Source organism: Lineus longissimus, chromosome 16 (assembly GCF_910592395.1).
Source record: "Lineus longissimus chromosome 16, tnLinLong1.2, whole genome shotgun sequence".
NCBI lineage: Eukaryota > Metazoa > Nemertea > Pilidiophora > Heteronemertea > Lineidae > Lineus > Lineus longissimus.
In genome coordinates, this window is record NC_088323.1 from 118,589 (window position 1) to 135,633 (window position 17,045).

The following is a 17,045-nucleotide window of genomic DNA, read 5'->3' on the forward strand; positions in this document are numbered from 1 at the left end:
GACAATTATATTGCCAATTGGGCACATCCTGAGAGTATCGGGTGTTCTTAGCGCTAGATCCTACGTCCCGCACTGTGGTGAGAGAGCAACGAATTCTAAAATTTCTGATATTCTCAGGATGATTGGGCCGGACAATCACGGAAAACCCCAAATATTATACATTTCTTCCTGAATAATTCTTACAGTGACCATTCTCCCGTGAAAGACAGTTGCTTACGCTACACAAAAAAATTCAAAAAATCGAGGGTCAACCATTGAACTTATGAGATATGTTGAATTTTGCACAAATCAGCGTAAAACGCACCAACTGGCACTTGACGGCATTTCAACACGGGGCCGACGCACATCCCAAGTTCAGTGTACACATACGTCGGCAACAACAGTAAAATGCGTAGTTTCTTGGTAGCCACCTATTGGGTAGCACTTCAGGTTTTTCCCAAAACAACTGCTAAATTAACACTTGCGTACTGTGAGAACCAAGAAATCAATGATCTTTTAGGAACTTTGGCTAGGGCTTGCCTGCGCATGAATGCCTTGTTGTCATGGTTGTGCACCGCCTCGCCAATCTCCGTACATAGACAGCGCATGCGCTGTGTTTGGAGATTGAGTGAGTATTTGGTCACGTGAGGGAAAGCCTGAGCGTGATCATCACCCAATTCTTCGCCCACGTGTATTTGTTTTTTTTGGTCAAAATTCGTCATAAAATCTTTTGTCCTGGGTCGTTCAAATGATGACATATTCTTGATTCTCAATTTATGGCCCACTTGATACACAACGCTGAATTAGATAGAAATGGGCGACGAATGGTCTCAAGGAATCAATTGGTAATTTTTGGTCAAAATTATATGGCGTGCCATATCAGCAATATAAATGATCAATCATATTGGCAAACAAGAGAAAAACTGACTGCTGATTACTAAGATTCCGCTAATTGACATGAAGGTGATCTTATTGGCCTCTTTGATGACGGACTAAGTCCTGCTTCTATTTCAGCCATAAACCGAGGTCAAGTGGGTTTTTCCTCCTAATCTCATATTTTCTCCAGGTTTCAGTACATGGCGAGTTCATCGTGTGGGAAGAACTTCTTCTTCTCTAAAAGCAGTTTCGATCAGTATTCGGCCAAAAAAAGTTTTGAAGAATCTTTGGATGAAAGGATTGCTGATATCACCAAATATAAATCGAACGAACCTGTTGAACAGAATGATGCAAAGTTTCCTGAACCTGTTTGTGCAGCCAGTCATTGCAGTGACACCCATGAATTACCAAAGACAAAAGAGACTTGCAAATGGAATCCAGCTGAAAGTGCCCCCAAAAGTGCCCTCCATGAGAAAAAAGGTGGTCTGCCTCCAGAGAAAAAAGTGTTTTCCCCTCCTGAGAAAAAAGGTGTTACCAAGGAGTCGGATCAGGATGCTGTTAGCTGGAAGCAGCATCGACTCAAGATAACTACCAGGCCAGACTTGGATAAGCCGGGATCAAGACAGACGAGACCAGACATGAATGTCATTTCAGAAACACCCTTCAAGTATTCATACTTGGCTCCTCTGAAGAATCCCCGGATACCATATCCAAGGGAGTCCAGCCTCACTCATGAAGAACACAAGAGATACCTTGAGCTGTTCACACATTTTGTGGCCTATGTACCAAGTAATCCGACTCCAGCAGAAATCAAAGATATTCTCATTTTCAAAGTAAGTATGAATCTATTCCTGCTTTTAGTTTCTATCATCCTTCATTAGTACACGGTATTGTAGTGGAGTTTTGATGGGAAACAGCCAGGGTCACCAAAGGGAGTCCCGGAGGCAGTTATTGGAATGAAACGTTGAGCAACTTGAAAAACTCAAGGAAGGACCATGAAGGATCAAACTTCTGTTTGTTTTTGAAAGATGAGAATTGAGGAAAGGCTATTATTAACTCGTTCATGACAGCCTAACTGTTGTTTCATGAGAAGCTATTGAGTGTATTCATAATATCAAATGGTCATCAAGCTTCTACTGATGAGATATATAGTGTATCAAGCTTCTACTGATGAGATATATAGTGTATCAAGCTTCTACTGATGAGATATATAGTGTATCAAGCTTCTACTGATGAGATATATCGTGTATCAAGCTTCTACTGATGAGATATATAGTGTATCAAGCTTCTACTGATGAGATATATAGTGTATCAAGCTTCTACTGATGAGATATATAGTGTAGGCCTGATGTTCTCTGTTGATACAGGAGCTTCAGATGAAGGTTGGTGCTGAGCAAGAAGAGTTCATGAAGTATCTGGAGGAGGCAGCGGACAAGTGTATTGAAGACTATGTTCACATTCAGCCAGAGGCGCGAGAATTTAGTGAGGTGGGTTTGGTTTTACCTGCTGGCTCGCACATTCCGGATTCAAGCTCAACCTATCTGGAGAGCATCACATGTCTGAGTTGCATATATTCAGCTCTCAGGGATGGAATCTATATTTGGCCATCTCTGTCAGCTAGATATCCATTTGCTCTTGGGTGATGAGAAGAAAGTAGGTGCCTTGCTCAAGGACACATGATGTCCCAATTATGAGCGCGGTGCTCTAACCGCTATGCTACTGATCTTCCCAATCTATGAACGGCTCTCCATTACAGGCACTTCTGACAACAAGATTGAAGCGCTCCTCTCACTATCCTCGTCTTTACTTCCCCTCGGAGACGATATCACTCCAACTGAAGAGACCATTTGATGCCTCCACTGCTCCGGTCCTATCATGTCAAGCAACACTTCTCCAACTGGTAAGTCATATGACTTCTTCAGTAGTATCCAGTGGCCTACTTACTTTTGTGGTAGTTTCTATGAAACCATCTGCTCCTGAAAGAGAAGGGTCAAGGGAAAGAGAAGGATCAAGGGAATTATGTGTGATCCTGTTAACTATTTAACTTCACCTTGTTTGCAGGGTCCAACACCTAAAGTGGTCCTGCCCACGATCTCACACCAGACAAAGCCGAAAGCTTCTCTTGAGTATGACAAGTTATGTAAACGATATCCACCGAGGGAACTCAGCGAGGGAAAGACAAAGGCATGGAGCAAGGAGGTAGGTAATGATATCAGAATCATACTGGACAAGTTTATTATAAACGGTGTTGATCGCGTTTGTTGACTAGCTTCTATACCAATTGGGCTTACTCAAAGTAAGGCTGTTTTAACAGCTTGGGCTATGTTTGATGTCGGACACCTTCATCTACCACCCCTCCCCCAATCCCCCCCGACCTGTACATTTATTAATGAGATAATTGATCTTCCCCTCCTGGCCTCATATTACAGGATCTGAGCTCTGATGTGAATGCCGAGAAACTCGCAATACAATATGGCGCGGATGTTGTCCTGTCAGCAGGTGGCGTGACTTGCATCATGAACAATCATGGCCCGGCGTACGAACGGGATTGGGAGATACCAATTGTCATCAAGGAATATGTTGTTGATGGTAAGTTTTCGCGGGTTGAATTGTTGTTGTTCCACAACTCTAAGTCTCTTTCATTACCTGTCCACTCATTATAGTATGTTTGACAATCACGTTGTCGCTTTCAGGGTCACTTCCACCTCTCATTAAAGAATTCCACTGTCCCGTCAGAAATAACCCTTGTCTGGAAGTGGAGATTATAGAGTTTTGAGATTACAATATAACAGTATTATTGTACTGGACCTGCCTCAGTGTGTACCCACTCGACCTGCCTCAGTGTGTACCCACTCGACCTGCCTCAGTGTGTGCACACTCGACCTGCCTCAGTGTGTACCCACTCGACCTGCCTCAGTGTGTACCCACTCGACCTGCCTCAGTGTGTACCCACTCGACCTGCCTCAGTGTGTACCCACTCGACCTGCCTCAGTGTGTACCCACTCGACCTGCCTCAGTGTGTACCCACTCGACCTGCCTCAGTGTGTACCCACTCGACCTGCCTCAGTGTGTACCCACTCGACCTGCCTCAGTGTGTACCCACTCGACCTGCCTCAGTGTGTACCCACTCGACCTGCCTCAGTGTGTACCCACTCGACCTGCCTCAGTGTGTACCCACTCGACCTGCCTCAGTGTGTACCCACTCGACCTGCCTCAGTGTGTACCCACTCGACCTGCCTCAGTGTGTACCCACTCGACCTGCATCAGTGTGTACCCACTCGACCTGCCTCAGTGTGTACCCACTCGACCTGCCTCAGTGTGTACCCACTCGACCTGCCTCAGTGTGTACCCACTCGACCTGCCTCAGTGTGTACCCACTCGACCTGCCTCAGTGTGTACCCACTCGACCTGCCTCAGTGTGTACCCACTCGACCTGCCTCAGTGTGTACCCACTCGACCTGCCTCAGTGTGTACCCACTCGACCTGCCTCAGTGTGTACCCACTCGACCTGCATCAGTGTGTACCCACTCGACCTGCCTCAGTGTGTACCCACTCGACCTGCCTCAGTGTGTACCCACTCGACCTGCCTCAGTGTGTACCCACTCGACCTGCATCAGTGTGTACCCACTCGACCTGCCTCAGTGTGTACCCACTCGACCTGCCTCAGTGTGTACCCACTCGACCTGCATCAGTATTTGTATCATATCCATGATTTCTCTTTTCAGAAAATGGCAAGAAAGTTCCAAGGAAAGTTGTATTCATTGATAAACCATTAGTCCCCAAGACTGTGTGTGCTAGATACTTGAATACACTCTACCATAAATACGCTCTGAAGGCTACACTGATACATCAACAGAGCAAACCACCGGCCAAGTTTAGAACAAAGGGAAAAGATGTTGAAAGAAGTAAAGACAATCCTGACATGCCTGATAATTACGAGGCGCTGGAGTCGTACGCCATCGAAGACCTCGAGACGTTTGGGACAGATAAAATCAACATTGGTTCAAAACCGACAAGTGTAAAGGAAGTGAAGAAAGATCAAGTTGATTTAAAAAATCTGGCGAGGACATTGTTTTGTGGGAGATCAGGGTCAGGGAGTGAGAGGGGGAAAGTTGGTGGGGATATTGATCCTTTGTCAGGTAGGAACAGCTGTGAGGAAGGAGCCATGGAACTTGGTCCCTCAGTGACCCCGCATGCCGGTGTGGACCAGGTGGTTACTGATCAGGGTGGTGTAACCAAAGAAGGTGCTGATCATGATTCTCCACAGAGTCCAGACATGGAGTCTCCGCAGAGCCCGGAATCTAAACACAATGATTCACCACAGAGTCCCGATTCTAGGTGTATCGAGTCTCCTACGAGTCCTACCTCACATGACCAAGCTGTGGTTGATCTGGACAGACGATCTCCCCTAAGTCCTTCTGCTGAAGCTCCATTGAGCTCACGAGACTTGTTCTTGTCTGCTCCCAGGATCATCCCTGTGGAGAGAATAGAGAGTGAGACTAAAAAGACATTGAGAGGCACAGAGGTGTTTCTTGGTGAGGGTTCAGGGGCTCAAGGAAGGGATGCCACGTCAGAAACTGATGGCAATCTTGTTGTTCTGGATGACAATGAGAAAACTGATGTGTCTTTGAGCAGAGCAGATGAGAACAAGGCTAAAGGTAGAAAATGCCCAGTACGGAGATCATTGCGAGGGAGCAATGTTGATATTAATCTGTGTGTGGGAACGAAAGCTTTTGTTGAAGATGGCAGTAGTGAGGAGAGTCCAATGAGAAGAGCTCGACAGAGTACACAGAGCTCACCTGCTAAAGGTGAAACAAATGTGTCAAGGGTAGCAGATACAGAGAGTGACGAGGATCTTGGTTTAGTTATGGATGTAGAATCTGAAGATAATGCTAGTCCACCTCGACGACAGACACGCCAAAGGGCTAGGAGGAGGAGGAGATCACGGAACAATGATGGTCTTTTAGACAGCAGTGACATTCATTCAAGTGCTGTTACAGATGAACTTGAAACACGACCAAGAATTACTCGATCAACATCAGCTGTTGATATGAAATCTTCTGCTACTGGGTCAAGGTCACTGAGATGTCGTGCGCATGATAACAGTGATGAAGCTGTGACTACAGTTACGTCACCGATGGCTAAAGGTAGAGTAACGAGAGGCAGGCAGTCCCCAGTGTCGACTTCTGAGATGGAATGTGGTCTCCTCTCGTCTGGTAAGAAGAGACAGTCTGTTGCAGATCATGGCAGGGAGATTCCAAATAAACGGTAGGTTTTTTCTCAAAAATGCAAAAAAATAATTTTTCTGTATTTTTTGTTTTTTCATGAAAATTTAAGAAATTATTTTTTGTCGATTAATTTTTTTTTAATTCTGAAAAAAAGTCCAAAAATATTTTTATCAAAAAAGCATTTTTACACGTTTCTCTGTATTTCTTGTTTTTTCATGAAAATTTGAGTAATGATTATTTTTGACAAAAAAACATCCGACAGCGAATTTATTTTCACATGCCTGAAAATTTGAGAAATTATTTTTTGTCAAAAATAATTCAATTGGTAAAAAAAACATATTCCTGTAACACTGCTCAAACCACTTCAAAATTGCTTTTTCCAGTAAAATATTTCTTATCCCTAAGTTAGGGTTTAGTTTGAGACATGGTGTCAAACATTTGATGTCTTTCTCGGTGTGCCAGAAATGCATTACCCACAAAATAACATTTTATCATCTTAGTATTTCGCCCCATACCTAACCCTAACCCAAAGTGCTTGAAGGTTATCCCACATCAGGCTGAGAAGCGGAACCCCGAGTGCTTAGGGTCGGCACCTTATTTAGGATTTGGGTTACAAGTGGCTGATGTATTTCCACTTAAAGCTGGCTGCTGCAGCCTGGCTGTGCTCTTTAAGATTTCTCGCTGAAAACCTGTCACCTTCTTGCAGGTCGACTAGGAATTCTGGCCAGGGTCTACCACCAACACCACCTCTTGATCTTCCTCAGCCCAGAAAGAGAGGACGACCCAGGAAACACACACAAGAGACACCCACAAAACAATCACATGGTGTTATGGAGGAGATAATCCATATGCAGGTCGGAAATGAAAAGTCGGCTGCAGATATTATGAGCTCTGATGAGACCAAGGGTCCTGGGATGCCTCCTGAGGGTAGGAAGCTGTTACCTCATGTTACCATGATTACACATTATGATGATGTTGCCTTGGAAATGGATAATAACTCTGTAGGAGAGAAGTCAGTTGATGAGCGTGTAATTGGGTCAAGATCTGAGAGGGATGGTGCCGAGAATAAACCAGAGAGTTCAATGACCTTGCACATTACAACAAAAGGTCAAGAGAATGTCAAAATCAATAAGAAGGTGAAATCTGAAAACTCTTCAACAACATTGGACGCCATCTTGAATCTCCAGCAGCAGATGCTGCGGCCCGGAGAGAAGATGAATCAAGAAGGTGAGTAAACAGACTTGGTTATAAGGAAGAAGATCGCAATCAACAATTGAAGTGACCTTAACTTGTTTTAGTGTACAACACCTTTTGCCCAATAAACCATGTTGATTTGCGGTCACATTAGTCATGAGATTTCATATGAGACGGTGGATGGATCAGAACTATCCACCATCAAGTGTTGAAAGTCGATGTTCCGAGGGTTTTTTTTCTGATGACTCGTCTATATACTTGATTCAAGCTCAACAGAGAGACAGACAGACATCAGTCCAGCAAACGCGGCCGTGTTCCCAGGATAATAATGCCACCTACAGGTTGTGGTCACTGGCTGATCTGAACTTGATCATCCGTACGAGTGATCATGGTTTCCTGAGAGACCCATCCTCCCTCAAGGTTTGTCTTTGTCACCATCAGTAACTCTTCTCTTGACACACTCTGTCATCTCTATATGTGACTCCATCAAACACATCTACAGACATCTGATCAAGGTTCATATCAAAGATCATAGCAAGGCACGAGATAAATGTTTGGCAACAATAACTCTTGTTATCATATACCCTAAATGCACAAGCTAGGATGCAATCTGTCATGCAAAAAGCCCCTCGAGCAGTATTCTTATTCTCCAGGCAAAACCAGTGTATCTCTTCCCAAAGATGGAATACCAGCCGATGTTTGGAGTCGAGCAAGTTACCGTCAGTGAACAGGCCAAGATGTGGACGTCAGCATTCTTACGTCTCAACTGTAACATTATCAGAGGTGAGGTGTGGCGTATGTTTATCTCTGGTGAGGTGTGGCGTATGTTAATCTCTGGTGAGGTGTGGCGTATGTTTATCTCTGGTGAGGTGTGGCGTATGTTTATCTCTGGTGAGGTGTGGCGTATGTTTATCTCTGGTGAGGTGTGGCGTATGTTTATCTTTGGTGAGGTGTGGCGTATGTTTATCTCTGGTGAGGTGTGGCGTATGTTAATCTCTGGTGAGGTGTGGCGTATGTTTATCTTTGGTGAGGTGTGGCGTATGTTTATCTCTGGAGGTCTTTCTATTAGGGTCTGAGTGAAGTCAGTCTTGATACTGTAGTATTGCTTTCTAGTCACCTGTGTTTGTGTAAGTATTTCACCGTGTCTTTGCATGCAACTCATATTCTGTAGAGAGACTCCAAGCAGTCAAGAAGCTACTCCTGCAACACACACAACAGAGCTGTGATCAGACTCATTCAATTGACAGTTGGACACCTCAACCACTGTGCTCCCAATATCTTGTCATAACAGATGTTTCCTTCAAAATGAAGCGAGTTGAGTGCATGTGGGCTGTAAGTTAGCTCATTATTCACTCTTTAGACCATCTTCATCTACTTCATTCTGTTTCCATTGCAGCACGTATTTGTGCATTCACGTCAGAGATCATGATGCTCGAGGATGTGGAGCCCTCCAAGATCTTGCCCCCGAGGGGGATGTTTGAGTAAGTAGTGGCTCATATCTACATCACCTTGAGACTCACCAAGCCTTGTTATCGTGGGAGATGTCAGCAAACTCCACAACAAGATGACATTGTGAATCTGTGGGAATCTGACTGAAAGGAGATGACGGTGTCTTTGTATGCTCTCCTACAGGGTTGTCATGTTCTCCACACACAACATATCTGGCCAAATATGCATCTTCACTTTAAATTTCGAATGCTGGGATGGTAGGGTGTGGGGGCCTGGTGGTAACAAAGGTGTTCCCCATGTTTGGAACAATGCACTTGTCACCCTGTGCACGTGGATCTAATATTGTTCCCGATATCTTTCCAGACCAGGTGTAGCCATGCAGAAGTTACATACGGTATTGGACAAGGTTGTGTCGTGAGTATCACATTGAAGATTGTGGTTTGACATGAAGACACCCCCCCAGTCAATCTACATAGTTACTTGTGGAAGGGAGGGGATGGTAAATGATTATATGAGGTCATAGGCTCCTCACCGTATTCCTCCCCTAACCCCTGAGGATATTCATGTCTTCTTTAGTTCTGTTTTCCTCTCTCTCCAGACTGCCCCCTGGTGTGCACATCTTGAAGCATTCACCCGGAGAATCACACGCCCAGATTCTACAACATATTCTCTCTAAAAAAAGGTAAGAATGTTTGTCTGTCATATGTATCAGACTCTCATTCGCTCGTGGACTTTGTTTGGAATCACTCTGTCGGATTAGACTGTAAACAGCCTTGTCATCATCATGTCATAATAGAAATTATTTCAATGTCTACTTTCAGTGGTTCATACGACCTTCACCAGTCATACATCATCGGTGATCTCCATGATGACGACGATCCTGTCAAATGGGTACCGCTCGATCCAAATGTTATCCTGCCGTTTCATCGCTGGTTGTATAGGATTCCTGCCACCTTCAAACCAAAAGGAGGCCTCATCAACTTCTCAACGAAGAAATACGATAATACTCTCGGCAAAGTGGTCAAGAAGATGAAGAAATCAAGGGGAAAGAAGAAGAAACAGTGATTGGTTTTCTGGTGAATAGAGACAATAATCATGAGAGAACAAGGTGGATTTTCATATAGTATATCTGAAAAAATGGATGCCAGATATTTTGTGAGTGAATTGACTGCCCTCTGTAAATGCTGCTGCGTTACTCTTGTGGTTAAACCTATTGTACATTATACATGTAAGGAAGGATGAAACTATCATGTTGTGAAAAACTGACATCTGTGAATGAAGCTTTTCTGTGGTCACTTACGACTATCTCTTTTGTTCAAATTACATGCAGATACTAGGACCGGTCCACCCAGGTGCTACATGGTATGTGGACTGGCAGCTGATGTTCCTATCTAGGTAGGGTAGATACCTTGATCAGAGACTTTGGTCACTCACTAGCATGTCAACATACTGTTGTTGAGCAAGCAATGAACTGCATAGCAGTGTGGTGTCATTTTCCTGTTTGAATATGAGGCTCATTTGTGATTGGATGCCAGCCTGGTCCTTGGCCACTATACACTCACTTGCACCTTTAGTTTGCCATTTCTATTTCATATTTGATTGAAGAATTGGCTCGCTTGCTTATCAATATAGATGCAGTGCATGCCACACCTGCCAACCCAATCACAAAACCTGCACTGAAATATGAAACTTGCCCAACAAAGGAATGTCTTCATGGAATGACTGGGCTTGGTCGGAACATTGGAGCCGTTGGTCATGTGTGGTCAGACATCCCTGCTGTCTTCCATCATGTCACAACCTGATGTGCTCTGATGAGACATCCCTGCTGTCTTCCATCATGTCACAACCTGATGTGCTCTGATGAGACATCCCTGCTGTCTTCCATCATGTCACAACCTGATGTGCTCTGATGAGACATTCCTGCTGTCTTCCATCATGTCACAACCTGATGTGCTCTGATGAGACATTCCTGCTGTCTTCCATCATGTCACAAGCTGATGTGCTCTGATGAGACAGTCCTGCTGTCTTCCATCATGTCACAACCTGATGTGCTCTGATGAGACAGTCCTAGTGTCCTATATGTTGTTTGTTGAACAGAAGAATTAATATAGATTTGTACAAAATGAGTCTCTTTAATTCTTAGAATAGATTCAAAAGAAAACAATACAGATAGGAAACCAGGTTGAGATGAAGAACAAGAGTGGTTTACCCACTATGCTTTCCAAATATTCAACAATGTCATGGTCTGGGACGTTTATTTACAAAGCCACATCTCCAGTTCAGCTGCCTACATCATACTTGCTCACTGGCCTTCATGATTGTCAATTTCGTGAAGTCCTGCTCGTAATTCTGCAGTGCCTCTCAAAGTCCTGCAGTGACTCTGAGTAGAGTGATTATTCAGTACCTCTCAATCCTGTAGAGACTCCGAGTAGAGTGATCATACAGTACCTCTCTCAAAGTCCTGCAGTGACTCTGAGTAGAGTGATTTACTATGACCATGTCCACTGAATCCGTTATCAAGATAAATGTTATTATGCAGATGGATTCCTCGTTCAGAGACGAAATAGAGCGGGATGAAAGACACTCGTCCACTGGACCAAACCTGGAACCATAAGAACACTTGATTAGAGATTCACAGTTAAAATGGTATGTATGTTTCCTGGTGATTCCCACCCTTTCATTGATTGGCACACTAGTCTAGCCAATCAATTGTATGGTGGTGATGAGATCACTGATTGGCACACTAGTCTAGCCAATCAATTGTATGGTTGTGATGAGATCACTGATTGGCACACTAGTCTAGCCAATCAATTGTATGGTTGTGATGAGACTATGACATCAAGTACAAATACCCCTGAAAATGGAAGGGCAAAGTGAATCGTGGCCTCCGATGCTCATGAGACAGGTTACATTTATTGGCCAACACATGTCCTAAACACTAAAATCCCTACCGCCAAGCCCATCAATACATGCTTACTGTAAAACTGGCAAGAAACTGTCCTGGCTTTCTAGATGAGTGCATCACTTTCATATCAATATGGTCCACTATAACATGGTGCAATCTGACGGCTCCTGACTGAGTTAACAGTATTCAGCAGTATAGACTTACCAGTCAAGACGGCTCCTGACTGAGTTAACAGTATTCAGCAATATAGACTAACCAGTCAAGACGGCTCCTGACTGAGTTAACAGTATTCAGCAATATAGACTTACCAGTCAAGACGGCTCCTGACTGAGTTAACAGTATTCAGCAATATAGACTTACCAGTCAAGACGGCTCCTGACTGAGTTAACAGTATTCAGCAATATAGACTTACCAGTCAAGACGGCTCCTGACTGAGTTAACAGTATTCAGCAATATAGACTTACCAGTCAAGACGGCTCCTGACTGAGTTAACAGCATTCAGCAGTATAGACTTACCACAGTCAAGACAGCACCATGAGCAAATCTCGGTTGGAATGAAATCACATTTGGGATCTCGCCGACCTGACCTTGGACAAAACCACTAAAAAAAGAAGGCATAAATGTGAGGAGAATATTTGGGATGTTTGAAAAGAAAAAGACCTTTGTTTAGATGTCTTTGCACTGAGAAATGAGCTCAACTGGACTTGTACACACTTGATTGAAATAGGTTTGGGTGGCAACGTTTGACTTTGAATTTACTGAGTAACAAGTAACAAGCATACTGAGTAACAAGCATACTGAGTAACAAGCATACTGAGTAACAAGCATACTGAGTAACAAGCATACTGAGTAACAAGCATACTGAGTAACAAGCATACTGAGTAACAAGCATACTGAGTAACAAGCATACTGAGTAACAAGCATACTGAGTAACAAGCATACTGAGTAACAAGCATACTGAGTAACAAGCATACTGAGTAACAAGCATACTGAGTAACAAGCATACTGAGTAACAAGCATACTGAGTAACAAGCATACTGAGTAACAAGCATACTGAGTAACAAGCATACTGAGTAACAAGCATACTGAGTAACAAGCATACTGAGTAACAAGCATACTGAGTAACGAGCATACTGAGTAACAAGCATACTGAGTAACAAGCATACTGAGTAACAAACATACTATGTGGAAGAGAAATGTTTGCTTGTTTGTAACTTTGCTGAAGCTGACAGACCAGAACGAGCTACTGTCTTCACCAAGGTGAATTATATGAAGAGAGATGAGTGCATACTAACCACGGCACAACCTCCAGCACTGGGTGAAGTTTGGTTCGGAATACCAACACCAACTCTGGACTGCCAGTATTCTCTGAAACCAAAAACAAATAAGATTCATTGTCTGCATCTCATTTGAAGAATAATGGAAAAATACTTTGTACATCTTCTCTCCTATACACTATGTACAATGGACCTTAAACTATTGTATCCGACATTATCCTTCCTAAAAGAACAGACAAAAGACCCCCAAAACTGATTTGATGCTGCCTGAGGCAATGTTGTGTCACATGAATTAATGTTGGAAACATCGTTACCTTTGAAATGCACAGCTAACCTTTCGCCAGTAGGATCCCAACACAACGACTGCACCTGCCCTCCAAATCTAGAAACAGAAAAACAAATCCGATGGAAATACATCGCAAGACTTTCTTGGCAAATTTACTAGAGGTCATTCCTCAACGTCAGTCAGGTGACAGCGGCCTCTTCACCATGACATCAGACTAAAATCTATCAGAGCATGTCTTATCACACCGAATCTTTGGTGGTGAAGTGGTTGGGCTACTAACACGATAGTGGTTAAGGGAATTTGGCACGGTTAGAGGGGATAAATCAGATACCATGGTTACAGTAGCAACATCAGTTACAGTTGTGACGAGGGGTACATGTACCACTGAGCCACTGGTAGCCTGGTCAGGAGTTGTTTATACTTACTAATGAGTGTTCAACTTACCTCACTGTTTCATCACCCAGATCCATCACCACTTCTTCCAAATTGATACTAGCGATAGCCATCTTTGACCCACCAATCACAAAGCTCTTCTCATTCACCGCCTTGCCAAATGTAAGGGAGTATATGATAGGTTCCTTTGCTGTGGCAAAGAGTAGGACTGAACTGTCAGGACTCCAGCAAGCAGTCTGACATTGACCGATTAGTTTTGACCAGCGTTCACACGTCCAACTTTGGCAGTCCCAAACCCTAAAAGACAAAGAGACATCAATACAGCTTGACAGACAAGCACCAACTAGATCCATGCAACCTATAAGTAATCAGGTCAATGAAGAGAATCAAATGTTATACCCCACCTGAACATTGAAGAAGGTGTAGCAGCAAACAGTTTGCCTCCATCTGGTGACCAGTGCAGTAAACTAACACCTCCTCCACCAAGGCGACATAATGGTACACACGTCTCTAGACCAACATCCCAAACCTAGATGGAAGAATAAGACAGCTTGTGATGGTCATCTAAACAGGAAAGAACTGGATTTCAACAAAGATAGGTCATTTACACAATGGTTTTGTACACCTTTCACAACAAGAAACTTCCCAGCAAGATGGTCAAGATTGGCAACTGTCAGCTTAGCTTGAGGAAACCAGCCACTTAGAAGGACATCACACAGGTCTTGTGTATGCGAAGAAGAAAAACGATCACTGTTTGCTGATTTCTGGTTGAAACAACGAAGCAGTCCATGTGTGTGGTAACATGTATAAGATGGATGGTCTCAGCTAGGCGTAGGTTAATCTTGCAAAAGTGGCCTGCACTCACCATCATAGATGTATCTGCTGGCGAAGCTGATATCAAAGCGCCACCTTTAGGACACCAGGCAATTGATGTGATCGGACAATGGCCGCTGTGACTGAGGACTTGAACTGATCCAGTCGATGGTCTAGTTGACAGCGACATTGGGTCGACATGCCAGATCAGGATGCAGGTTTGGCAGGCGACAGCAAGAATAGACGAGGAAAATGGTCTGAAAAAGGAAGACAAAACACTGAAGACAAAAAATGCCTCTTATTCTCCACAGATCCAGCTTTCATTTACATTACAGAAGACACAAAAGATTCCTAGGCAGCGAGTTAATGAAAGATTCTACATTTTCAACAGCAGATACACCCAATCGCCACAAATATCTAATTTTAACGAGAGATACATTACCTCCAAGCCAAATCTGCCACTCCTTTCTGTAGCTTATGTTTGAGTAATGGAACTATGTCGGATTTCTGTCGATAAACTCGGATGGAATTGTCTTGTAGGCAGACGGCGTACTTGACCGTGGTGGAATGCCAGGCAAATACACGAATGGGACTGTTTCTCCTGAAGGAGAATTATTGAGGAGTGTTACGGCAACACCACTGGTGATCAGAGAACAGGTTGCAGAAGTTCTGCTGCCAATTCAGCCTCTCTCTTTTTTGCTAGGCAGATTGGCAATTAGGCAATAACAGACCAATCAAAAGTGGATCCTGTCGTCTTATCTTGGAATACAACTACAAAAATAACTCCTCCAACTTACCAGTCTAAGTTCCTCGAGAACTCTGCAATCATATCTTCCTGGGACATGGTGAGATGGGGGAAGAGTGAGCCATGAAGTGAGCTGCTCCATCTGACCAGAGCCAGGAGACGAAGTGATATCTTGGACACCATGTTTCCTTGTTTATGATTGGAGAATTCTTCCAAGACACCTGCTATGCCATGTTCATACCTGGAATAAGAATGACAAGTCATTGGATTTACCTGCACAATCATCATTTGCATTTTTTCCACTTTCAACTGGCACAATAGCCATTCTAGGGAAGGGATCATCTTCAAATCTTACCAGGCATGCAGTGTCCTCTTCCATAAAGTTTCATTGTGCTCAATGAATGCCATCCGCGCAGACTCCTTTGAAAGATTTGGGCGAGCCAACATCTCTCTTGAGACTTGGAATTGTGGGTAATCAAGGCCCTGAAGATGAATACGAGTGTTTTGTATTAGTTTGCTCATCATAAGATCTGAGAAGAAGAAGAAGGGCTAGGAGCTGGATATTAAAGATGTTGAGCCGACATCCACTAAGTTAGTCTAACTCAAGCAAATATTCCAATATCAGTTTGTCTTCCAGCCACAGCTCCACTCGACTGGGAACCAGCTTACAGCATACTATTTTCCTACCAGAAACCAATATGCCAATGATAAAGAACTGAAAAAAGTTGCTGATTTGTGCAGCATTTTGGAATTCTTATTTTGCTAATATTACGACAATGGCATATGACAACTACATTGGTTTCTCCAACTAATACCTATCTGTGCGCACCTGCATACTGACCACGGCCACTGCTTCCTCTGCCGTTACAGTGACAAGCTCTCCATTTCTCTCACACGCCGTCACAAAACCAGGCGGTGGGGGAGCATTGAAGCTACCTAGTAGAGACATCCTGTACAATCAGATTTCAACACCTGAAAAACACATCAATGCTACTGTAAGTGTAGGTCATTTTGAAATCTTATGTAGACAAATACAGTATTGACCATGACAAACGGTTTCAAGCCCAAACTCAAATTTGCTCATTTCTCAATCGGCCCCTCTTTAGTCTTTCCTCCGAATCTGATGATGGGGGGGGGGCGAGGGGGTTGATCCAGCAGCGGACATTTGTCTTGACTCTTGCTTGGCCCTGCTACAGCTTAAAGTCCTGTGGTACAGCCTAGAAGCAGTGTCATCATTGGCGAAATGGACCAAAGTTTGTGAGGAGCTGAGTTTCGTCCAAAAATAGATCTGTTTACACACTACCGCAATGGCGTATTGCAGGTACACGTCAACGGGTCATTGATTGTCGGACGTCAGTTCGCCAAGAAAAACCAAAGGAATCGAAGGATTCATTGAACTCATCAACACATCATTAGTTTTCAGTGAAGTGCAACTGTATTCCTAGGTAGGCCTAAATCACTTTGGTATATAGAGAGTAAGATTACAATTAACTCACGTTAAAGTTTGAGTTCCGGGGAGGTAGCGTTGTCAGTACGTTGGTTTAGGGGCGCAATAACCTAGCTTATAGCGAGCAATTAGTACACTAAGATTTCAGTGATTAACATAATAGTTGCAAGTATTTGGCATTTTAGACTCGTAATTCGTGCTATAATAACTACGTTGTAAACATAATGCTCAAAATTGATTCATGAAAAAGTTGTTAGGGCAATATCAAGCAAGCAGTAATGGAAAAAAGTGTAATTCCATTAACTGAATATTGTTTTTAGACACTATAACATTTTAGGCCTACTTTTCCGTAAACCACGAGAACAATGTATGTGAAAAAAACAACACATATAAGTGAGGCGCCGAGTATACAGTAATTGTAAGGTAAAGAAAAGCTCGGTCTCTAAAGTCTGG

At 43.5% G+C, this 17,045-nt stretch overlaps 2 protein-coding genes across 4 annotated transcripts; one reads left to right on the forward strand and one right to left on the reverse strand.

Moving 5' to 3' along the window:
* Window positions 1–635: 635 nt before the first annotated feature.
* Window positions 636–10,803, forward strand: LOC135500255 (little elongation complex subunit 2-like). The gene is made up of 14 exons (XM_064791586.1): window positions 636–824; window positions 1,046–1,688; window positions 2,223–2,342; window positions 2,612–2,755; window positions 2,917–3,054; window positions 3,285–3,444; window positions 4,581–6,123; window positions 6,790–7,310; window positions 7,546–7,697; window positions 7,931–8,060; window positions 8,674–8,758; window positions 9,090–9,140; window positions 9,325–9,408; window positions 9,548–10,803. Exons 1-14 carry the CDS (start codon window positions 793–795, stop codon window positions 9,789–9,791), a joined length of 4,047 nt encoding a protein of 1,348 aa, XP_064647656.1. The 5' UTR covers window positions 636–792; the 3' UTR covers window positions 9,792–10,803.
* Window positions 10,804–10,889: 86 nt separating this feature from the next.
* LOC135500256 (aladin-like) lies at window positions 10,890–16,695 on the reverse strand. Of its 3 annotated transcripts, none has more exons than XM_064791589.1 (12): window positions 16,642–16,695; window positions 15,987–16,117; window positions 15,501–15,628; window positions 15,198–15,386; window positions 14,843–15,001; window positions 14,453–14,657; window positions 13,992–14,116; window positions 13,639–13,884; window positions 13,223–13,290; window positions 12,927–12,999; window positions 12,148–12,232; window positions 10,890–11,328 (listed from the first exon to the last, which is right to left on the reverse strand). In XM_064791589.1, the coding sequence occupies exons 2-12, from the start codon at window positions 16,092–16,094 to the stop codon at window positions 11,164–11,166; spliced, it is 1,551 nt and encodes a 516-aa protein (XP_064647659.1). In that variant the 5' UTR covers window positions 16,095–16,117; window positions 16,642–16,695; the 3' UTR covers window positions 10,890–11,163. The 3 variants fall into 3 exon arrangements, with proteins under 3 accessions (XP_064647659.1, XP_064647657.1, XP_064647658.1); XM_064791587.1 differs by having other exon boundaries at window positions 15,975–16,117; XM_064791588.1 differs by lacking the exon at window positions 16,642–16,695 and adding an exon at window positions 16,449–16,471 and having other exon boundaries at window positions 15,975–16,117.
* Window positions 16,696–17,045: the final 350 nt, after the last annotated feature.

What these genes read in the sequence shown, in the direction of transcription:
- LOC135500256 (XM_064791587.1), bottom strand. Translation starts at nt 16,094, where the DNA reads ATGTCTCTACTAGGTAGCTTCAATGCTCCCCCACCGCCTGGTTTTGTG. An exon ending in ACACCTTCTTCAATGTTCAG is followed by an intron (nt 13,885 to 13,991) that starts GTGGGGTATAAC and finishes TTTGTCTTTTAG; the next exon opens with GGTTTGGGACTGCCAAAGTT. An exon ending in ATGGTGCTGTCTTGACTGTG is followed by an intron (nt 11,329 to 12,147) that starts GTAAGTCTATAC and finishes TTATGGTTCCAG; the next exon opens with GTTTGGTCCAGTGGACGAGT.
- LOC135500255 (XM_064791586.1), top strand. Translation starts at nt 793, where the DNA reads ATGGGCGACGAATGGTCTCAAGGAATCAATTG. An exon ending in TGGTCTCAAGGAATCAATTG is followed by an intron (nt 825 to 1,045) that starts GTAATTTTTGGT and finishes TATTTTCTCCAG; the next exon opens with GTTTCAGTACATGGCGAGTT. An exon ending in CAAGGAATATGTTGTTGATG is followed by an intron (nt 3,445 to 4,580) that starts GTAAGTTTTCGC and finishes TTCTCTTTTCAG; the next exon opens with AAAATGGCAAGAAAGTTCCA.